General features: G+C 29.8%; 2 protein-coding genes across 7 annotated transcripts in view; one reads left to right on the top strand and one right to left on the bottom strand.

The window, feature by feature from the left end:
- beta-Spec (spectrin beta chain) overlaps positions 1 to 19,549 on the top strand; it is a 95,283-nt gene extending 75,734 nt beyond the window's left edge. For 3 of the 5 annotated variants that reach the window (XM_067262226.1, XM_067262225.1, XM_067262227.1), the window contains exons 24-50: positions 2,193 to 2,360; positions 2,438 to 2,610; positions 2,692 to 2,782; positions 2,896 to 3,042; positions 3,605 to 3,868; positions 3,984 to 4,114; positions 4,188 to 4,374; positions 4,452 to 4,652; positions 4,782 to 4,990; positions 5,651 to 5,855; positions 8,365 to 8,628; positions 8,707 to 8,817; positions 8,903 to 9,147; positions 9,231 to 9,369; positions 9,467 to 9,551; positions 9,640 to 9,731; positions 9,812 to 9,916; positions 10,231 to 10,335; positions 12,799 to 12,914; positions 13,006 to 13,094; positions 16,868 to 16,984; positions 17,216 to 17,321; positions 17,395 to 17,470; positions 17,559 to 17,662; positions 17,915 to 17,957; positions 18,040 to 18,191; positions 18,736 to 19,549. In XM_067262226.1, coding sequence (XP_067118327.1) covers positions 2,193 to 2,360; positions 2,438 to 2,610; positions 2,692 to 2,782; positions 2,896 to 3,042; positions 3,605 to 3,868; positions 3,984 to 4,114; positions 4,188 to 4,374; positions 4,452 to 4,652; positions 4,782 to 4,990; positions 5,651 to 5,855; positions 8,365 to 8,628; positions 8,707 to 8,817; positions 8,903 to 9,147; positions 9,231 to 9,369; positions 9,467 to 9,551; positions 9,640 to 9,731; positions 9,812 to 9,916; positions 10,231 to 10,335; positions 12,799 to 12,914; positions 13,006 to 13,094; positions 16,868 to 16,984; positions 17,216 to 17,321; positions 17,395 to 17,470; positions 17,559 to 17,662; positions 17,915 to 17,957; positions 18,040 to 18,191; positions 18,736 to 18,739 — 3,729 coding nt within the window. In that variant the 3' untranslated portion in view covers positions 18,740 to 19,549. The remainder of the gene's footprint in view (positions 1 to 2,192; positions 2,361 to 2,437; positions 2,611 to 2,691; positions 2,783 to 2,895; positions 3,043 to 3,604; positions 3,869 to 3,983; positions 4,115 to 4,187; positions 4,375 to 4,451; positions 4,653 to 4,781; positions 4,991 to 5,650; positions 5,856 to 8,364; positions 8,629 to 8,706; positions 8,818 to 8,902; positions 9,148 to 9,230; positions 9,370 to 9,466; positions 9,552 to 9,639; positions 9,732 to 9,811; positions 9,917 to 10,230; positions 10,336 to 12,798; positions 12,915 to 13,005; positions 13,095 to 16,867; positions 16,985 to 17,215; positions 17,322 to 17,394; positions 17,471 to 17,558; positions 17,663 to 17,914; positions 17,958 to 18,039; positions 18,192 to 18,735) is intronic. The other 2 variants (XM_067262229.1, XM_067262228.1) reach the window with 2 other exon arrangements.
- A 1,872-nt stretch (positions 19,550 to 21,421) lies between these two features.
- LOC136968247 (REST corepressor 3-like) overlaps positions 21,422 to 24,153 on the bottom strand; it is a 94,366-nt gene continuing 91,634 nt past the window's right edge. For both annotated transcript variants that reach the window (XM_067262232.1, XM_067262230.1), the window contains 2 exons: positions 21,868 to 21,950; positions 21,422 to 21,793 (listed from right to left, as the gene is read on the bottom strand). In XM_067262232.1, coding sequence (XP_067118333.1) covers positions 21,748 to 21,793; positions 21,868 to 21,950 — 129 coding nt within the window. In that variant the 3' untranslated portion in view covers positions 21,422 to 21,747. The remainder of the gene's footprint in view (positions 21,794 to 21,867; positions 21,951 to 24,153) is intronic.

Raw genomic sequence — 24,153 nt, 5'->3', positions numbered from 1 at the left:
AATAAAACGTTTCGTAAATCATTTTAAAATATCGTAAAAAATATTAAAATATACAAGAATACAAATATAACATAATTAACTAAACAATAACACTAATGCCCGATACGTTCTAACCTACATGCCATCAATGCCATAAAATATCGGGCTAGGTAAAGGCTGTAATATTATTTTAATTACGAAATAATTTACTAGAGTTAGACGCTATTTCTTATTAACTTTAATAATTATAATTTAATGTTTAGCATTAATAAAAGTTTCCAAAATGATTAATTTACTGTGTTTTTGTTATTTCTTATTCCTGTTTTTAAGTATTCGGTATTTGGCCGAATAGTGATTAAATATTCGGTATTCGGCCGAATAGTGATTTAAATATTCGGTATTCAGCCAAATAGCGAAAAATAGGCTGAATACTGGGTAGTAACCGAATATTCATTACATCACTAATAGTAACCAAAACAGAAATTAAAGAAGTGTATCAGTGTGTGTGTCTGTATTCAGGAATTTTCTCAGAATATGACATGTATTCAATATGGTGGCCTTCTGTAGTGTGATGTATGTGTTTCTATTCAATTGTAATGTGTCCAGGCTTTTGTGTAGTGTGTGTGGTATGACACCTGTAGAAAAGAGAACAACAGGTTCAATAAGTGCCCTTTCCATCCTCCACAGATGCCTTATTTCCTGGGCGAGTTCTCTGTACTTGCTAATTTTTTCAGTGCATGCGTTTTGTAAATTGTGAGTGTTTGGAATGGATATGTCTATAATGTATGTGATTTTATTGTGTTTGTCAATGAGTGTGGTCTGGTCTGTTGTGGTAAATTGTTTTATCTGTGATTATGACTCTGTCGTAGTCCTACTTCCTTTGACGTGCTGATTTTTGGTATTCGTGGTCGTTGTGTGGGATCTGTGCCTGTATATTTAGTGAGTGTTTCCTGAAATATAAGTGAGAGTGTATTAACTGAATCCATGTCTATGTTATCAGTGATGGATGAGGAAGTGTCTGTAGTAACATTAGTGGTAATTGTTGTATGTGTGTTATTATTAATGCTTGTTGCTGGATTATCCTGACAGGTTACATGATCTTCATTAATGTTAGATGTTTCTGTCTGTTGATGTATTTGATCAGCACTTGAACTTATCAAACAACAGGTTGCTACCTGTTGTTTGATAAGTTCAAGTGTTGTTTGTGGAATAAGGTTGTTGTGTATAATTGTTCTTTTTTGATCAACAACACTTTGTTCGGTGACAGTGAGATGAGGATACTGTTGTGTGAATCTATGGTGTAGTAGTTGTCTGTATGCTGTCATGTTTGTTTCGAGTTTCGTGATCGTGTAGTAAGTACAGATGATAAACTCATTCATTTCTACTGTCCATTTCATCCGTTGGCATGGTTTTCCAGCCTTTGTGGTCTGTGGATGCATTGCCACAGAAACACCAAGGCTGGGTTGGTTCCTCACATCTGTTGAGGGCATTGCAGTAGCCATGCTTGGGCCGGTGCTGCTTTCGCCACCGGTGACCAAGGGAGACTGTGGCCTATTTTTCGAACGTGAGCCTCTGCCTAACCCACGAACGCGGGCCTTGTTAACCCGGGCAACGTCCGAGCCGGTATCACACTTTGATCTGGTTGTCACCATAATAAATATCTCCACAGAATGTGGGTGTGGTCACTCTTAGCTTCATTTCTCCCCATAGACCTTACTGGCATGGGTGTCCCTACCAGGAGCTTGTACTCCAGCCTGCATTGCCCTATGGATCAGTAAAATTACTGGGCTCTCCCACCACGACCAGGTGGTGACCCCGGGAGAGTTATTATTATTTATTATTATTCTTTGTAATATATAATAGAAACTTGAATCATTTTTTAATATGTATATATTTAAGTTAACAATGAAATAATTATTTATTGTAAAAATTATCTTTGTTTTTATATTAAAAAGAAAAACTAAGAAGGTATTATTGGTTCTGATTCATTAAATATTAAAATAGTCATGTCATTAAGAGTTCATTAAACACATCTTAAAATATTTGATTGGCAGCATTCCATATTTTGTAAAGTAAAAAATTCATTAAATATTCCTAAATTTTAAAAAATTTTGTTCATAAATTTCTTTATAATGTTAGGTTAAATTAGTAGTTGATAAGAAATTTTCATTTATAAAAATATTAACTCTTCGTAATTATAATCTTTTATTCAGAGATTGAAAGCTTTGCAAGATGGATGGGCAGAACTTCACCAAATGTGGGAGAACCGCCAGCAACTTTTGTCACAGAGTCTTAATCTGCAAATGTTCTTACGTGATGCAAAGCAGACTGAAGTTCTTCTTAATCAACAAGAACATTATTTGTCTAAAGATGAAACACCAGTAAGTATGATAATTGCATGATTTTTGATTTATTTATATATTAATTTCTAAATGTGCTTAATTTTTTTTTATTTAAGACAAATCTTGAACAAGCTGAAAATCTGATTAAGAGACATGAAGCTTTCCTTACAACAATGGAAGCAAATGATGAAAAGATTAATGGAGTCATACAGTTTGCACAAAGACTCTGTGATGAAGGACATTTTGCATCTGACAAGGTCAACAAGAAAGCAGAAAATATTAGTGAAAGGTTTATATCATAAAAATAAAAATTTTAAATTAATAAATAGTTTAAATTTTAAAAAATTAAATTTTTTATATTTTTTCCTAGACGTAATGCTAATCGTGCTAAAGCTTTAGAACAAATGGAGAAATTGAAAGATGAATTACAAATTCAACAATTTTTGCAGAATTGTGAAGAGGTAATATAAAAATTAGAAAATGGCTTTACTTTAATAGATACAAATAATCAGAAACTTTAAACAAACTGATTGATTTTAAAGAAATAATTATATTTAACATTTTCTCTTTGCAGTTGTCTGAATGGATACAAGAAAAATATATTATTGCACAAGATGAAACTTATCGCAGTGCTAAAACTGTACATAGTAAATGGACTCGTCATCAAGCATTTGATGCTGAGGTAGCATCAAACAAAGATCGAATGTATAAAGTGGAACAGGTTATTAAATTTAATTTTTTATGTGATACATATAAATATCTAAATGATAATGGACAGTTAAAAATGACAACTTAATATTATAACAAAGTAAAAAAATTGTTATATTAGAGATTACTTGATATATATTAGGCTGTATACAATGGAGCATAGTGCCTCAAGTATTTAATGTACTATAGGTATTCTGTGTAGTAAAGTAGTGTGTAAATTATGTTGTGTAAACATTATTTTCACACACATGATATAATCATTTACAAAAATTTTGGATTTTGTTTTCATATTTAATACTTGATATTGAAAAGAATTTTGTAAAATAGTGTTATATTCTCTCAGAAATTGAACAATAAAATTCTTACATATAAAATATAGAATCAAAACTTTGTGTTCAAATTTTTATATTTTATATTAATACAACCACAATCAAAAATATTAACTCTTTTTTGTTCTAATTTTATAATTAGCTAATAGATTTTATTTAGCTGTCCATTCATTATATATTAATTAAAATTTCTCTGAATGAAATGCAAGTTAATATTCAATATTTTTAACAATTTAAAATTTATAGGAAGGACATGAGTTGATGAAAGAGAAACCTGAAATGGCTAGTATAATTGAACCTCGTTTAGCAGAATTATCACAGCAGTTTGAAGCATTGGAAAATACAACTAAAGAAAAAGGAGAGAAATTGTTTGATGCAAATAGACAAGTATTGTATGAACAGACTTGTGATGATATTGATTCTTGGATTACTGAACTTGAAAACCAAGTATTGACAGCAGAAACTGGACAAGACTTGACTAGCGTCAATCTCATATTGCAAAAACAGCAGGTATATTTATAGTCTAAATATATTCAAATTCAAATATTTAGACTAAATTATAATATATTTCTTTAATTTTAATTATGATTATACTGAATTTAATTTTAAATTTTTAATTCATTAGACAATAGAAACACAGATGGCAATCAAGACAAAACAAGTTACAGAATTACAGTCACAAGCAGAATATTTAGAAAGAATGGATCCTGAAAAAACAGAAGAAATTAAAGCTAAAAAAGAATTTGTTGAAAGCAGGTAAAATATTAGAAATTTTAAATAATTATCTTATTGTTTTTCTTATGAAATAATAATTCAATGTGTTTTAAAGATTTCAACGTCTTCAAGCACCTCTCTTGGAACGAAAAGAACAACTTCTTAAAAAGAAAGAAGCCTATCAATTCCGTAGAGATGTGGAAGATGAAAAACTATGGATTCAAGAGAAAATGCCTCTTGCAACTTCTGAGGACTATGGTAATAGTCTGTTTAGCGTTCAGATGTTGAAAAAGAAAAACCAGGTATACATTTTGTCTTCAGTTTCTGAAAGAAATATGTTAAACAGATATTTTTAATGATTGTTCTCAAAATTTTTTAGTCTCTGCGGACTGAAATTGATAATCATGAACCAAGAATCTACAGTGTGTGTGAAAATGGTCGCAAGTTAATAAGTGAAGGTCATGAAGATTCAAAAGAATTCCAAAGTCTAATAGATGAGTTAACTCATCTATGGGAAGAAATGAAGAAAGCTATTGACTACAGAAAAGAAAAATTATTAGAAGCTGAGAAAGCCCATCAGGTAGTTTTTCTCTAATAACAAATTATATTAACATAAGCATTTATATGCTTGAAGGTATGAAATTTCATAATGATAGATAAATTATTTTATAACAAAAATTCTAATATATATATTTACTATTTATTATAGTATTATTTTGATGCTTCTGAAGCAGAAGCATGGATGAGTGAACAGGAATTATACATGATGGTTGATGATAGGGGCAAAGATGAAATAAGTGCACAAAATCTAATGAAAAAGCATGAAAGTTTGGAGAATGCTGTTGAAGATTATGCAGAGACAGTGAGATTACTTGGAGAAGTAGCTAAGCAGCTAGTTTCAAGTGAACACCCTGAAAGGTAACCTTATTTATTAATAATTTAGAAATTTTCATTTATTACATACAGAAATATACGTCTGTTGTTGCAGTTTTTTTAAAATAAAAATTAATAATCATCTATTTATGATGATATTCCTACAATAAGAATTTAAAAACTCCTATTTCAAATTAAAATTATTTGGATATTAAATGAACTGACAGAAAAAAAAGTAGTTAAAATTGATATGTTTTATAAATTTGAACAACTTAAACTGTAATCATTGAAAGTAATATCTCTAAAATTTCAATGGTAGAGATAACAGACTTATCACACTGCTACTGGTATTCATACAACTTTTGTATTATTTTTATTGTAAACAAAATTTATTTTGTTGTAGATATCTAAATATTATGTGTGGCCGATGAAGGTCTTTTGTACTGAAATGCATACCAGTAATAAAGTTGCTTTGTGATGATAGAAGTGTCATTTTAATGTTACCAGTAGCAGTGTATAAGTCTGTTATCTCTATCATTGAAATTTTGGAGATATTACTTTGAACAATTTTTGAGGCTAGAAGGTCTTATGATATAATTATTACTTTCATTAAGCATTGGAAAAACATTTTATATTACCATTTACTATTATTCTTGGCAAAAGAAAGTGTCGTCATAATAATAATACCAATATATTTTGCTACAGTGACCAGATTGCCATCAGACAGTCACAAGTTGATAAGTTATATGCTGGTTTGAAAGATCTTGCCTTGGAAAGAAGAGCTAAACTAGAAGAAGCTTTGAAATTGTTCTGTCTGAATCGTGAAGTAGACGATTTGATGCAATGGATTCAAGAAAGAGAGCTTGTCGCTGGTTCTCATGAACTTGGTCAAGATTATGATCATGTCACAGTAAGTTATTTAAAAATTATTAAATATATAGTAAATTGTGCAGTTTATATTTTGTTTACTTTTTAAACCTAAAAACCAACTGTCTTGTTTTTAAGAAGAAATTTCATGTATAAACATTAATTCAAAATTTATGATTATTGCTATTTGGACTTCACAAATGATTTTAGTCTGTTTGGCATTAATAGTTTTTTCTAACTTTTTTCATAAATGACATAAATTATCTGTTAAGTTGGTTGCACGAGTAACAAAATAAAAACTACATTGAATGTCCACAACAGGTTCAGCTAATCACCAATTTTAATTGTCAAGATCAAAAGAGATGATTAGTGGCAGCAGACATTGATGTTTAGTATCACCTTAATTTTGTTTTCCATATGCCTAAACCTTTAGAATTTTTATGATTCTCATTTATTAATTTATAACAATTCACATATACTAGAGATTCTAAGTTCATGATTAATTTCTAAACTGAAATTGATAAAAAGTATTGTTGTGACAGTAATAAAAAAATTTATGCAGAGTATAAAATAACTGAAAATTGAGAAAAAAATTTTATCTGATTTTTCTTCAACAGCTGAATGCTATTTATGATTGTATTCCTTAAATGAATGTTGGAAGAGATTTTTTTTTTCTTGAATCTACAGAATTTGTAAGTTTTTTTTATTTCAAGATGCTTTTCATTCTAAGGGAAATGTTTTAAGACATAATAGAAAACAAACCAATAAAGTCTTTTATAAACTAATTTAATATGTTTTACATGTTGAAAATGTAATTCAGAAATTAGATAAATTTCGTGTCTTTTTGTTTGAATTTCAAAATCTACTATTATATTTACTGTTTATGTTTAATCTAATTCTTTTTCACTTTCATAGTTTTCTTGTAATGACATATATTTTTATAAAATTTCATTTCATATTGATCTTCATTAATAGAAACTTAATGCAATATTTTATTTTAAGTCAGTAGAAATACTTTTCAATATTATGTATATAATTAATGCCTCTTTGAATTTTTATCAACACATTAGATCAAAAAATATCAGAGCAATCTTGTCTTAAAAAGATTCATCTTAATTTTTGAAATTTGGATAATGAATAATAACAAATATTTAAATTTATTTGAATCTACATTATTGTTTAAATATCTTTTCAGCTTATCAAAAATAAATTTAAAATTTTACTTCATTTTTATTAACCTGTTCTTTCAATGTAATATAAAACAACTTTTAGAATTTTAATTTCTTCTTGATTAATATTTTATTAATCAAGAAGAAATATTTAATAACTTTGATGAAGGGTGTGTTTCATTTTAATGAATATTTTATGTTCTGTTTTAATTTATTATAATTTAAAACTTGATTAGGTAATTTTTTTTCTAAAATTAAATCAATAATAATTTTGATGATATGTTTATCTTATTATATCTTGTAATAAATTACTGTAATGTACACAATATGATTAGATCTAAAAAATTTTACTGAACTTTAGTAAGTTATACTGCTGAATTTATTATTACAGGAAATGAGCTAAAAAAAAAATTTATTATAGTACAATTTACAGCAGTGTACTGTCTCTAGTAATTTACTGACTAAAGTAATGTAATGCACAGTATCACAAAGACTGTGCATTATATTATTGCAGTTGGTAAGTTAGGATATTGAAAATACTCATTAATTGTAATTTTGTTATGATTTCTCTATTGTCAAGAAATTTTAAATTGCTATACAGTTTTTCAAAAAATTTCTCCAAGTTATGCAAAGTTAGCATGGGTTTAGTGTGGGTACATTCATAAAGTTGAACAACTTAAATGAAAATGATATTATCATTATTCTTACTTTTGCTGAACATTTGACTGATTACAACAAAATGGCTGTTTCTAAAATCAAATTATCATTTTATCTTTTGATTCATATTCAAGTTGATTTATAAACATCAATATCACCAGACACCATTTTTTTCACAATGCAAACAAACACTTTCTTTGATGAATTTTGTTAGAGTTTTGTTTAAAACAATGTCAACTTCAAGCATGTGTGCTGAGCAGAATTATTACTTTACAACCAACTTGTTAGTAATTTGTTTAGCTTTCAAGCATACACTGTCTAATCAGTTGATATCATAAGTTATTTATCTCATTTTTCTCTATCTGATTTAAGTAAATTAAAAAATGTATAGTAAATAAAGTAAGATTTATGAGAATATTAAATTCATAATTAGATCCAAGATACTTCTGAATATATTCAATTTTAGTTTTAAGCACATGTTATTAAACAAAACAAAGAAATGCATTGCATACAAAGTAAATGGAGAAAAATATAGAGCAATATTTCAGTTCATATTGAAAGTTATATTTATAATTAACTGTTTTAGTATAAATCTTTTTAACACCTGTTCTTCTAATACTCTCACTTTATAATGGTTCTTTTATTATTTACCTATTTTTAAAATATCTTGATTAATATATGAGTATACATTTATTCATGGGATATATTTATATGTTTTTATTTTAGATGCTCAGAGACAGATTTAAGGAATTTGCTCGCGACACTGAAGTAATTGGCACTGAACGTGTTGCCATAGTTAATGAAAGTGCAGATTTCCAGATAGCATCAGGACATTCGGATAGTGCAACAATTGCCCAATGGAAAGACGCATTGAATGAAGCATGGGCCGATCTGTTAGAATTAATCGATACACGCACTCAAATGTTAGCTGCATCTTGGCAGCTACATAGGTTCTTCCATGACTGTAAGGATGTCTACGGTCGTATATTGGTAAATATCAATCTAATATAAATTAATTTAGTTATCATCTAGATCAAACATGTTTTATTTATTTTCTATACATTATAGGAAAAACAAAATGCAATGTCTGATGAACTTGGTAGAGATGCTGTTAGTGTTTCAAGTTTACAAAGGAAACATGCTGGTTTTGAACATGATCTTCAAACTCTTGGCACAGCTGTAAGTTTGCAATTTTAGAATAATTAAAATTAAAATTATTATACAGAACCAAAATTAAATTTGATTAATTAAATATCTATTTAAGGTTCAACAAATACAAGAAGAATCTGCTAAATTACAAACTGCATATGCTGGAGAAAAAGCCAAAGAGATAACCAATCGAGAAGCAGAAGTTGTTGGAGCTTGGCAAAAGTTGTTAGCTATGTGTGAAGCCAGGAGAAGTAAGTTAGCCGACACCGGAGATTTGTTTCGTTTCCTCAATATGGTTCGTGATTTGATGCTCTGGATGGAAGATGTTGTAAGACAAATGAATACATCAGAAAAACCAAGGTTCTTTCAAAATAGTTTCCTTCTTTGTGTTGTTGTTATATAAATTTTATTCACATTATAACTAATATCTTAAAAATTTTCAGAGATGTATCTGGTGTAGAGTTACTGATGAACAATCATCAAAGTTTGAAGGCAGAAATTGATGCTAGAGAAGATAACCTTTCAACATGTATTAATCTTGGAAAAGAGTTATTGGCACGAAACCATTATGCTTCAAATGAGGTAAATTTACCATTTTTAATTTTATTAAACCTTTTCTTTGTTATAATATTAAGTACATTAATTATTATTATTATTATTATTATTATTATTCTTACAGATAAAAGAAAAATTGTTGTCATTAACAAATCAGAGAACTTCAATGATGGATCGATGGGAAGAAAGATGGGAACATTTACAACTAAGTAAGTGGTGAAATCAGAATATTCAATATTTCTATATCCAAACATTATTGCTTGATATTATCTAACTTGTATTTTTCTGTTTTTTTAGTTCTTGAAGTGTATCAGTTTGCTAGAGATGCTGCAGTTGCTGAAGCCTGGTTGGTTGCACAAGAACCATATCTGCTTAGTCAAGAATTAGGGGTTTGTAAAATTGTATTTCAGAAAGAAATAATTTTTTAATTTTTATGTTAAATTATTAAATTTATTATTTTATTTTGTAGCATACTATTGATGAAGTTGAACAATTAATAAAGAAACATGAGGCATTTGAGAAAAGTGCAACAGCTCAAGAAGAAAGGTTTGCTGCTTTGGAACGGTTAACAACAGTAAGTTTCTATGTATTTCTATACATATTTTTCATTATTAAAACTGAAACAGTCATTTTTATTTATGAAACACTTAAATAAATTAAAACTGTAGCTTACTATGCATAAAAAACAATCTATGAATTTCAATCTGCAGTGTGTTCTAGATTTGAAACAGTAAAAAATACCAAAACTTTAATATGTGGAATGATGAATACTGAAAAATCATGTCAACCATTTAATAGGAAGTTTAATAATTGATTTATTTTTATTATTCTTTAGTTTTCCCTTTTCTTATTTTCTGTAATACTTCTATCTCCTCTAATTTATTTAAGCTTGAGTTGAAAGAACAAGAACGTCATTCTCGGGGACATGAAGATCGTCAGCAAGCGTATCACATGCTGGACGAACATATGAGACGTTCCGGCTATTATGATGGGGTGAATCTTTTTCCATGCTTGTTTGAACGTCTTGATTTGCATATCAAGAGAATTATCATTTCACTAATTTGCATGAAAATAGTTATTCTTAAGACAGATTTAATCATGTTTGCAAATAGTGAAGGCATGGTAAAATCTACATTTTTAACAAAATTAACTTTTGAATGTTGATTTTAACATCTAAAAGTACTAGAATTTTGTGTAATTTAATCATCTTACTTTTTTATGGTAATAATTTTTTATTACTGTAATATTTTTTATCAGATAAAGTTTAACTGTTTTTGAAATACTGTGTATTTACAAAACATCATTACATCTATTATTCCTGTTTTTATTATATAAATTCACTTTATTTCAAAATATGTAATTTAATAAACAGTTAATAGTGTTTTGTAATAGGCAGTTCTGATTCTTTTGTCTTCCAGAAATCTTGTTTTATGATTCATATCAAATTGCTAAAAGACAAATTGTTTTTGTTAAATCATTTGATATAATCTTTTAAAGTAAATAGTGTAGTTTTTACATAACTGATAGAATTAAATTTTTTGATATTGTGTATAATGATCAAATACATAAAGCTTCAATAAGGTTCAAAAGTTAGATTAGAATTTATATGAAAATTTGAATTCTTGAAATCAGTTTTCTGTTAAAGGGAAAATATATAAATGAACATTCAAATACAGAATATTAAATTAAAATATGATTTTGTAATTGCAAAATTATTAATTTTTCTTCAAATAGAGATAAATATCACTAAAGACATGAAATCTAAAAATTTTTATTTAAAGTTGACTTTTGGATAATAAACTTTAGCCTTAAAACAGTTTAAATTAAATTTCCCTGAATTTTTAGCTTTTTTCTTTTTCTAAACAAAAATTCACAATAATCATAATGAACAAACAAGAAATGTTTCTTCCATTTTATTGTGAACTTACAATTAAATAACCATAAAATTACAATTCAGTTTTCTTCTTTGTGAATTATGAAAAGAGACTGAAATATTGTAAGGTGGCTAAAGCAAAACAGAATCTTGATGTTGTCATCTTAGTATTTTAGTTTTTGACAGTTTAATGAGTTTAATGTTTCCAATTTATCCTTGCAGTAATACTTTGCTTTTCTCTTTCTTTCTGTTTACCATTTGTTAACAAAATTGAAGTAAAATCTAAAAACGTATATATAATATATATATAGAGATTCTAAATTTTAATTCTAGTAAATAAATTTTGAGCATTTTATTTTCTGCATTATTGATGGTAAATTCATTTAACTACACTATACACCTTTTTGGAAAACAATTTTAGTAGATTTAAAAATTAAAAATTGCAGGTAACTATTTTGTATAGATCCAAATTTGTTTTTTTTTGTGAAATCAAAAACAATGCAGTATTATCAAGTGGCAAATAAATAAAATTAACAAATTACAACCATAAATTTACTTTTTAAAATTTTTTTGTAGAGATTTATATTTTATGATCATGATATAATTAATTATTGCCTCATTTTCTATAAATATTGAACTCTACATTTTATTTTTTTCAGTTTTTTGTTCATTTCTTTTATTATCTATTCAATTTTGTACTTGTTTCATTTAATCCAAAAAAAAAAAAATAAGTACAAAATTTCTTTTTAAAATATATTTGAATAGTATGTTCTGTTACATTTTAAAATATTTCAATTAAGACTTAACTTATACATCAAAAATGATATATTCAAATATTGATAATTTAAAAAGGCAGACTTCGATTTGAATAACTATTGGTTTATCATACTCATTCATTTCATCATTTAGAATTGTGTTGGATTTCTTTTAGTTTATTTATTAAATATTATTTTGATTATTAGGAAAAACAGCTTGTATAAATCGACTTACTCTACATGTAGTTAATTTACAAACAAGAATCATTTTAGATATTTTTTCCTAATACCCCGTTTGCACCGAGCATTTCAATCTAGATTGTGACCAAGGTCAGCGACTATGCTGTTCATTCATTAAAAAATATATATATATATATATATATCTTTATTTTGGCTTACATAACTATAACAAATGATTTTGTTTTCAAAGAAACATCAATTACTTAACTTTTTTTTATATTTTGTAATATTTTTATTAGATTAAAACAAAGCTCTGTTACTAACTTTAATAGGAATTGAATTTTTGTTTTCTATAATTATAATAATAATATAGTTTATAATTGATTCATAAATTCTACCACAATTTTGAAGATATTTCTAGTTTTGTTTTTAACCTTAGTAAATAAAAATTGAAAACTAATCTACTTTAATATGTAATATAGTTGAGAGATATTGTTACAAACTTGCTTGCTTTAAATCCCAGTTTACAGAATTAAAATTCAATTGAAATGTAAAAGAACTGTGTTTTAAATAAAAGCATCTTGATAAAAACTATTTAAATTTTAGTTATTTAACTTTTCTGAATATTTCCATTAACTTTTGATATAGTTTGAATTAAAAGAATTAAAACGTAGAGAAGAAGAACTAGAAAGACAGAGGCAAGAAGAACTAGCAAAAATGGTTCCACAAATTCCATTACAGGAAACACCAACTAAAACTGATAGGTATTTTAACTATTTTTTTTTTTTCTTAACTATAAAATGAAAATAGTCTCATACTATTAAATTAAGTAAAATTTAAATTTATCTTTTACAGGACCGACGGAGAAGTTGCAGTCGAAGCAGAACCCGAACAGCCAGTAGTGAATGGTGAACAAGAAGCGGCAGCAGAACCGAAACCAGAAGGTGAGTGTAGAATTACATTATACAAATTTTGGGGTAATTCTTTTCATGTTGTATTTACATTTTGCTGGATTTCAATGCTCTTTAGTTTCCTATAATATACCAATGAATTCTAAATGTAAATATCTACAAATATTTTAATAGATTCTATAGAATCATTCTATAGTATAAGTGGAAAGTCCTCATCAGTTTTTCAGATGGAGTGTTGCAAAGCCCCTTCTATAGGGTTTACAGAATTGTGTGTTCTCAAAATTTGACTGTTTGATTTTGATAACACTTTCAGTTTCCATTAATTATGATGAAGGATTTAAAAATGTAATAAAAAAAAAATAGAGGTCTACAACTTCGTTTTCAAGATGCAGGTCATAGCATGAGCATGCATGACAAAGTGATGTCCCAAAGTTGTTAGCATGTCTTCTATGTATCTTATAAAATTGAGTTCATTCTTAAAATTTTATTGGCCAATTTTGGTAAAAATATGCCATTTTTCATTAATTTTGGTGAGGAATCTAAAAATGTAATACAGAATGCAGATCGATGACTTCATTTTCGAGATACAGTGGGATCAAATTGACAATGTCTGTGCTCCCTGAAGCAGTTGAGCACATCTAACAAAAAATGGCCATGATAAATGAACAGAACACGACAAAACAATCAGCACTGATTGTTTTCTTATTAGATTGTCTCTGCACAACCATCAGGTGCAAGGATTGCCTCTTCCATGCCCAGCAAATGTAAGGATCTCTCGTTTCTTCCAGGTTCCACTTCATTTCTATCACAATACACCAGTCATGCAATGTCTAATTGCATGACTGAATAACTTTTTGCTATCTAGAATGCTTAGAAATTAATTTAAAGAATTCATTAGTAGATATATTTACAGTGGGTGATCGGTTAATGAACATAATCCGTTCCAAGACTTTGTTCGCTATCTGAATTGTTCGTTAACCGATTATCGATCTACCATAGGTTTTTATGGGAATTTGATTAATTCGTTCTGGAGACCCCAAAAAGTAAAAAAAATATATATACTTTCTTACTGCGTTTATTTATATGTAATAATAAAAATACATATATACAGTCTTGCATTTTTATTAGTCATGTTTTTTTGTTTGTAGGGGTTAAAGAATCTGTGTAATGTCAACTGCTTTTTTTTCCTCTTCTTCAGGATTTTCAAAAGTAATTAATAGCATTGTAATTGTAGAGATCCCCAAGCCTATTAACCTCAACCTGGTTTGTATGCCATTTTAAGACCATTGATCTGACATCCCCACTTCTTCAAAAGATCTTTAATTAATAGCAGATATTGGCATTAATCCTCTTTTTCAGAAGAAAACATATCTCGCCGAGTTTCTTGGTGTTCTTCTGTTGTCAGATCCGTTTAAGGTTCCATTATGAGCTCTTCAATGTTCTTTATTTCTCGGATGTGATTTTTGTTATCCTTTAGCTGCTTGAGTCTTCTTGATTATACTGTATCTTTCTTAGATAAAATTGAACTGCGCCTTACTGTCGATTTGTGCAAGCCATACTGCCCAGCAGCATCAGACATCTTCTGCCCACTCTCTACCTTTGCTATTATACTCTCTCCTTTCGAAAATAAAAACCGATGCAAAACTTAATGAGTGCCCACCTGAGTCTCGCAAGTACTATAAACGAATTGTTTCTGTCAGAAAAATAAAAGACTGGAATTACAAGGGAGTATTTCAAAGTTCAAGGAATACTATCTGACAAATATACTTCTTAATATATATTGGATAAATTATAATTCTTTACTCCATGAAAAAATCTTTATAACAACCTAAACGCCGGGGTGGGATCCGTTGATAATAATGCAAGAAAAATAGTAGAGTACAACCACCATCTGGATGCGATATACAGAGAAATTTCATCCATCACCCAAAACAAAATAGCTTATAGGAGTCCAAGGTCGATATACAGCTTACTTCGAAATAGGAAGGACAGTTTGGACATGAAACACGCACCGGGGGTATATGCAGTTCCGCTTTGGGACGACAGATTTAATAGCAGTTTGGTCTATGTGGGTTTGACCAAACGCTCTCTCCATCAGCGCCTCCGGGAGCACAGGTATGACATTGCCAACAATAAACAATCTACCACACTGGCAACTTATGCCACAGAACCGGGAATCACAGCAGACCTCCAAAATGCTCGTATAATCAGAATGTCACACTGTACTGACCAACTCAGAACATTGGAGACTGGAGATATGTAAGGTGAGATTGCACAACATATGCATCAACTACAAGGATGCCTGGAAATATTGTTACGAGGGAAATGCACACCCACAAATAACTTCACATTGATTTATTTCAATTTATATTCAAAGTTTGGCAAATGTAATAGTACACATGCGTAAACAACATCCCAACACGAGCATAATGTTCCATCTTATTTTCCAATTCCATGATTTCAAATATTGAATAGAATTCGCTTCGGTTATTTGTTCCGTTCCATTGGTATTTGAAATCTCTTATGAACTGTGCCTGAGGAAGACCCCGAAGGGGTTGAAAACGTTAGCTGTTGTACAAACACCCATCACTGGATTATAAAGGTTTTTTCATGGAGTGAAGAATACTATCTGATCAGTATATATCGGATTGAGCGTCGATGTTGACGTCTCCCGCACTCCAAAAAGTTTCAAATTGTTACCTGAAGACAAGGGAAAATCAATTGGTATTTGCTATTTCCGTTGCTTCTTTTTATGTTTGTTCAGTGAAGTGTTCGTTATCCGAACATGTGTTCATTGTCTGATCAAAAAAACTTTCGCAAAAGTGTTCGTTATCCGATTTGTTCGTTAACCAATCACCCATTGTATATTATTATTTTTTTTTACAGAATAGTGATTCTTTTAATTTGAATAGTTCTTATGAAGAAAACTTGTGATAATTCATTTAGATTCCTAAAATTTTTAGTTAGGTAGTAAATACTCTGCATAAATATCAGTTGTAGTGAAGATGAACAAATGAGTTGCTTTAAGAGTGAAAGCAAATATATAGACTGTGTTTTGAGGAAATTACATATTATATTAGTTTATAATCATGGGATTTGTATTTGCAATTAGTAAAATTCAAACATTCAGATTTTATTAATTTAAGTTATTGGATTTTAGAGTAAAGTATGTAGTTGGGAGGAAATTTACACTGTATTATTTATTTATTCTTGTGCATACAGTTTTTACTGTTTCCTAAATTTAATGTATAGGATAATGATACAATTAAGTCTACATTAATTTGTAACAATTATTAATTCTTTTTTATTAGAATAGAAACAACCTTTTGGTTAAAAAAAGAAAGATTTTTGTGTTTTATTTATCACTGTGAAGGATATTTTAATTTGATATGTCAATTGTGTCAAATTCCATGTTGATTTTGATCATTTAATTGAATGATAAAAAGTTAATTTACCAGATTATCAGTTTACACAGTACTTTTAACTGTTCCATTCTGTATAATAAACTAGAACTTTGAGTATTTTGATAAATTTAATAATTACATTTGTAAAAACAAAAGATAATACTTAAAAGCCAATTTAGTAGTGTATGCAGCCAGTTTTCCATCATATGAAATTTGCTCTTAAATACTTTATTTTCACACACAAGAATTTTGGCTGGATACACTGCAGTTAAATTGGTTTTTATAATGAATATAAATTAGGTTAATAATAGAACATACAAAGGATAATAATGAGATTATAAGAAGAATTAAAATTTCAAATATTTAATTCTGTACAATCTGATTAAACTTTTAATTCAAAAGTTTCGACACTGGAGAGAGAAAAGAAAAAACAGCGTTCTCGCTCCACTTCTCCGTTCGGTAGCTGGAAAAAGAAGAAACAGGTAGCCGAAGATATAGAAACTAGCACACCGGTGCCAGGTAAACTCGAAACAATAACTGCTTTGGGACTAAATTTTTCCTTCTGGTGGTGGTGTCTTGCAACACTGTAGCTTCATTTCCTGTTAAATATTATGGATAAAAATGTGGAAAAATGTTGTACTTTGACCTGCTTTTGGATCTTTGGAATTTCAGGGCAATTTTGTGTTAAATCCATGTTTGCAGATCAAACATCTTTAAACTAAATTGTCAAATTTATTTTTTATCCATCAGAAAAGACAAGCCTTGCTGCCAGTCCCGTCGAGGAGGAGTTGCAGTTTGAAGGTCTCCTTGTCAGAAAACACGAATGGGAATCTACAACAAAGAAGGCTTCCAACAGGTCGGATTTTCTATTTTTCTTAAAAATTAAATAAAACATCAGAATATTAATTTGGAAAATAATACAATTATAGATCTTGGGATAAAATATACGTTGTGCTGCGTGGTAGCCTTTTGTATGCTTACAAGGATCAGAAACATTTCAAACAGGTATTTTCAGATATGTTGTATGTTTTTATTTACACACGAATTAATGTAAAAATTATTTAAATATATATATACTTTGTACAAATTACAGAAACCAGACAGCTATTATCACGGAGAAACACCCATAGACATGAAAGGAAGTACGGCCGACGTCGCCACAGATTACACCAAGAAGAAACACGTATTCAGGCTGAAGTAAGTACCGAATGCTTGTTTATCTACACAAGAGAACTATTTTTCCATATAAGTAAACACCGGTGGCAATAAAATATTTTTGCATAACTGTTTTTGACAAACAAGCTTGTGTCAATACCATAATTAAAGTTGTGTTTGAATTTATTTTAAATTAAAACTAATGTTTATTTAGAATATTCAAAACTAAAATTTTGTACGATCGATATCTTTATACACAGTTAAGTAAATACAAAGTATCCCCATTTCTTTCAGGTTATCCAACGGTGGCGAATATCTGTTCCAAGCTAAAGACGAGGTAAGGCAAAATTTACAATCAAAAACAAGAAACAGAATAAAAGAATTTTTGCCAAAATAAATCTGTTCTTTGAATTTCGTAGGAAGAAGTCAACGTGTGGATAGAGAAACTACAGGCCGCTTCCGGAGAGGGAGAGGGAGCGGGACCATCGCACTCCCAGACGCTACCGGCCAAGGGAGAGGGAGACAAAAAAGACGAACACAAACGCCACGGATTTTTCACACTAAAGAAAAAGTAATGGAAATTCCGTAATTTAAAACTTCAAAATAACGGCTTGCACCATGCTACAGATTAACTTTGTAAGCCTAAAACAACTAACATTGGGATTATGGGCAGATGCTTGGCTGCGATCTTCTCGGAATGAATTGCAAGAAAACTTTAAACAAAAAAAAGCTTGTACTTTTTAAAACAGTTCAGATCAAACTTATTTAATTTCATATTGTTAGTTACATTCAGGCATGGGTCCATCATCACATCTTGTCATCATCTAAAAAAATGCTTACTCTCCTTGTTTTCTTCTCTTAATACTTCTTCTCTAGTATGAGGCTTGCATGTCATCAACTTACCAAACTGTAAACTTGGACGAGTACTATTCAAGTCTTGTGTATATTTAATTTTCTCGCTGTTGTGTGTTCTTGAAAAAAAAATTATCAGATTTAAATGTACAAAGTTTTATTTCAGAAAAAAAAACAAAAAAAAACTCATAGGTATGGTGTTCCAATTATTGCTCTACAGCAGGATAATAACCCCTTATGGTAATATTTTTATGTTTTTGTAGTTAGACAACCCGACGAGCGGCGAAGTATCCATCCAGAAAGAGTCTTTGCGGCGGGACAACACTTACTCTACAGAAAACAGTTGCCGGAGTATCTTCCCTTTCCCGTAATTTTGTTTTTTTTTATTATTATTATTTTTTAGCTTGGTTCCTATCTTCCCTCTGTATACATCTTTCCTTTATTGTTAAACTGGTGAGGTAAATGTTATGTATATGTCTTAAATATTTCTGCTGTGATTGTTATAATAGTTTTGTACTGTAATGACATTTTAATTAAAAAGAAAAAGAAAAATAAGGTAAGAAGATACAGATGGGGAGACTTTATTGCATGTTATGGTAGTGTTTTCCCCCTTTACTTTTTGTTTTAACGCCAGAGGCCGTCTCTAAATAAAAGTTACACTTTGCACGGTTAGAATTGTTTGTTTCCCCCGAGGAATAAAAATTTCCCGATATTTTATATTGTATTTTCATGGAAGAAAATAAAAGGTCGGGCACTCTTCCGTCGTTCCACGTTTGGTGTTCTAATCTGGTCCGAGGGGGGAGAAGAAACAAATTTGTCTTGTAGAAAAAAAAACAACAAAAAAACATCTGAAATAAATTTATCATTCTATATATTAATTCAAACTTTCGATTGTTTTCCGTTTGTATTCGATCACCGTTACGATTGTTGTGGTATATGAAGCTTTGGAATATTTAGAAAAAAAAACAAATAATGCGCCTGTTGCAGAGTTTTATGTATAATAATGAAAGCTTTCTGTCCCACATCTCTGTTACTTTTGTATCTAGAAATAAATATCAGAGACTATATTAAAAATTATATATATATATATATAATATATAAATCGTCGATAGAAAAACAAAATGTCGGTTGCACGCTGACGTGTTGCACCCGAAACAATACTTTTTTTCCCCCTTATTTTGGAAGTGCCGACGATACAGGTTCGTCGTCACTACCAAAATCGCACCTTAATTTGTAATTCGGATGCATTTTTTCATTTAAAAAAAAAGGAAAATAATTGTAGTCTCGAGAGATTTGTGAAACGTCGTCCAAGATTTTAATGGAAAAAATTATATATATAATATACATATAAATAGCTTGTAATTAAAAAAAAAAAAAGGTAAAATTTAGAAATTGGTAAAACGTGCATCTATTTATTGTAATTTTCTACTTAAAACCTTCTATGATAATAGATTCTTCGACTAGTTTTAAGAGAAATGTTCAGGTTATGGTTCGTTTTTTTACATTTTAGTGCAGCTAAAGTTGGATTATTAACAACAAACAATATCAAGTTAAATCTTTAACAACAGATTTAAAAAAAAGTTTTTCTTGCTTCTTATATTATTAGATTTAAAAATTGTTACAATTTTTACTTGAATTATTTTTTAATTGTTAAAGAGAAAAAAGAGATTTGTGAGCTATTGCTATTTGAAATAAATTTGTAGGAAATTTGAAATCAGACGATATTGAGAAAATAGTTTTGTTTTCAGATGTTTTTGTGAAAACGGTTCGTGCGCTGCCACCCGTGAAAATTAATTTGGAAAATTTGCGCCGTGTCCGTTGTAATTTCGGGAGACGAGAGGCGAACGATTTACGTGCCAAAAATTCCCCTACTGTCGTTATTTCGAATTAAATTTGATTTCGAAATTTTGTAAACGGCCGTTTATTAGCAGCTCGAGAAGAATTTCTTGTGAGAAATTTCGAAATTCCGACACGAATCACGAGTTTTTGTATACGTACGTTGCAAAATACACCAAGAATTAAATCTCCATTTATTCTTATTTATTCTTTAAAATGATCGTATAATACACTACACCGACTAATTATTCAATTCTTTATTCACCGAAGAATAATTTATATATAAATTCTTTTTAGATTAAAGGAAAAAACAAAAAGACATCAAGGAATCATCCAATGGAATCTAAATTTTCTCGGAACGGTTACAAAATATCGCCGGACAATTTTTACAGGAATTTTTTTCAAAATTAAATCAAACCTTTCTTCGTTAAAGTAAATTACCAAAATATATTTATAAAAGGTGTTTATAATAAAAGTTATAACAATATATTATCGTCGTGGGGAAGGAGAAAACTATTCTAATTATTTGCGGCGTTTTTCCTAACCGTTTAGCAAATTTGATTTATGAACTAGCTATTCGAGTACTGACTGTACCGTGGCAATTCGACGGGTTATTTTACACGGAGTTACACGAATTCCCGACGAGCCGCGGTGTTATCAAACCAGCCGGCTCGTAAACAACACGGGAATCTTTAGCAAAATCTAAACTACAAACCAATTTTTGAACCACAGAACATACTTAAAAGAGAAAAGCGCACGCTCGAATCCATTTTATTTTGCCTACATTATTGTCCGGAGTGAATTATAAAAATATGTTTTGAAACCAAGCCGAAGACACGGAGATGTCTTTGATATGCAAGATTAGATATGCGATTTACAATTAAATACCTGAAAGACGAAAACTATCCCCTTTAAATTACACTATGTACAGAGACGAGTGGTGTTTTTCCCCGCGTGTCCACGACGATCGTTCCTAATCTTACTAAAGAACCAAGTAAACTCCCGCGCTGCTACTCGTTCGGATAAATTTAGAAATGAAAGTGACGCTCGATTTTCTTTTTATATTTTCCTTCACAAATTCGTTTTCCTCGAAGGAAGAAAGGAACATATCGGTTAGAGAAATGAGCATTTATTTCAAAAACGTCACTCGACCAACACTCTCACTCTCTCACGTTATTACATTTCCCTGTTAAGGACGTGCTAGATCGAAGATTTTGGCAATCTCCGACGACGGCATCCGGACGATTCCTGAGTAGATTAGGCAAAATCTGACTTTAGGGTCTACGATTTCGTCGGCGGAAAGAAGTGCGATCGGTATTATATCTGAAAAACGACATAAATTATACATCGTGTTCGCGTCCCGTTTAAAACCGGTGCTCGACCTGGATGATTGTTCCAACGCTAGAATCTCCGTAAGTCAAATCTATGGTGCATAGACTTCATTGCGGGCAACTGGTCTGAATGGATGGATCTCCGCTTCTGAAACTAATTCCGCATCCATTAGTATTATCTTAATATTCGGTATCCGCGGATTTTAACGAAATTTAAGCCAGCGTTACCTGGTTGGTGACGTCGATCCTGCAACTGTTATGCTGGGCGAACCCGAATGACTACTGGCACCGCTATCGATTTCTATTTGTAGCTGAAAAAAAAATAACAATGCAAACAACTTTATAATTTGTATACGTGAACAAATTCTGAATTTAAAAAAAAATAATCGAAATGTAATAATTGTGAAAAATGGAATTAAATTTCAATGTCCGAATATCAGTATATTTATCATTATCTAAATTCAAAACTTCAATTTAAAAAATGGTGCTATTCCTTTCGAGTTTGTTGATGGATCTTATATTAAATATTGACTGACGTATTCAATGGAATATTGTCACTTTGAAAGTTAATAAAACGGAAAATGAAACATTTTGGTGAAAACGTTTAAAATCGAATTAATAAATATTCAGATTTGTGGTGTAATCACGCACAAAATGAATTTCTTGTTTATATTTAATCACTCAATTACACATTTTATTTCGTGTTGCGTCCAACTACTGCACGAAATTTAAATAATTCTGACCTTTCAAAATTTCCTTTTCAATGATCTTCGGTGTTATAACAATACAAAATCTTATTGTAACGATATATACAGTGGTGCCTCGTACTTCCAACGGCCTCCTGGAATGAATTAAATTCGAAGTCCGAGGCAATTTTTTCCATTAGAAATAAAGGAAAGAACCTAAACGATACTCATTTCGATAAACTTAAAACAACAAATACGCATAATTTAAGGTAAAAATAACACAATTAAAAGTTAGAGTCTTTCGAAATACGAGGTACCACTCTGCATAAATAGGGAGAAGACAATTACAAAATTATGCAATGATTAAATATTATCTTATTCATTTTAATCGCTAGCAATAAATAGTAAATCGAACCAATCGATAAACTGATTGCTACCTAATAGTTTTTTACCGAATATATTAGATTAGAGAGATTATTTTGAAAAATCTATTGGTTAAAATACAATGTGTGCAAATTGTGGGATGGACGGAAATAATAATTTTACAAAGGGACTGGCAGGTTAAAAAAAAAAAAACATTATAATCTCCTATTTAGAGTTCTGACACGCTACTTTTACATTTATCGAATAAATAATGTGTATACAATTCGAAGCAATCGATTCGTAAAAGTATACAATACACTTCCACTTTACAACCTAACTGGTTCCAGAAAATTATCTCAAGCAGACGGGTGCCATTTCTCACAAGCACAGTGCGTAAATTGAGATTACCTTCTTAGAATTACAGTTTTAACTAATAATGCCATATATTTTTATTGGCCTTCTTTAGTATGATTGTAATAGAAAACTTATACAGTCAAACCTGTTTTTATGCGGTCTTTTTTATGCGATTTTTTATTTGTGCGGTATAGTTGGCGACTAGTCTCGTGCGATTTGTCATGTCTCACGTTGACTTATTATAGCTAAATAAACTTATTATAGCAATATTATTGCATGAATATGCGAAAAATGAAATAATTTATTTTTTAAGTCAACAAAACACCACCTGGACAAAAATATGTAAAACAGACGTTAGACGAGACGATGCAGTCAAGTGCTGACATCTATTGTCAATAAATTCTATTTCGTACGGTTTTGAGTTATTTTCTATGTGAGACTTTTTTTAAAACAGGTTTGACTGTACAGTAAAAATAATCCCGCAAAGAGTTGCGTAACGTTTCCCGGCAACATTTAAAATCGCGCGTGGCGTCATATGTTATGATATTTTATTTTAAAAACTCTTTACATTATTACTACAAAATGACAAAAAGATTAATTTTCGGGGTAGTGATGAGTTTTATAAAAAATTGTAAATGCTAACGAGTAAAATCGTCATTAAGTCCGAACCTACTGGAGATATGTCAAATGATCTCCTATATCTACTTCCCCACCCTTTGACCTTTAACCGCCAAAATTTAATAGCATCAATCCCCCTAATAAACACACTTTCCTGCATAATTTCAGAAATTTTCCACAAAATGCACAGGAGTAATTAGGCTTACGAAATCGTGTCCCTCACATACAAAAACATCCATATATACCGAAAATACCTCCGGATTTTTTTTTTCTTTTTTTGCATTTCTCGACGTTTCGTCCCGTGTCAAAAACGTAACATTCTTGGGGGTCATTTTTTGACCGATCGCCATACTTTCCCTCTGTAGCTATAAATTCCCTACTATATATTTGTAACGGTCGGGGAGGTAAAAATTGGAAGTTATTAAAATATCAGAAAATGAATGGCTACATTGTCTTTTCTTTCTTTTTGTTTATATTACAAAAAAAGATTCAT

Source organism: Centruroides vittatus, unplaced genomic scaffold (assembly GCF_030686945.1).
Source record: "Centruroides vittatus isolate TY-2023 unplaced genomic scaffold, ASM3068694v2 contig_1422, whole genome shotgun sequence".
Lineage (NCBI taxonomy): Eukaryota > Metazoa > Arthropoda > Arachnida > Scorpiones > Buthidae > Centruroides > Centruroides vittatus.
Note: the sequence above shows the minus strand (reverse complement) of the source record. Positions and strands in the feature narration are given on the sequence as shown.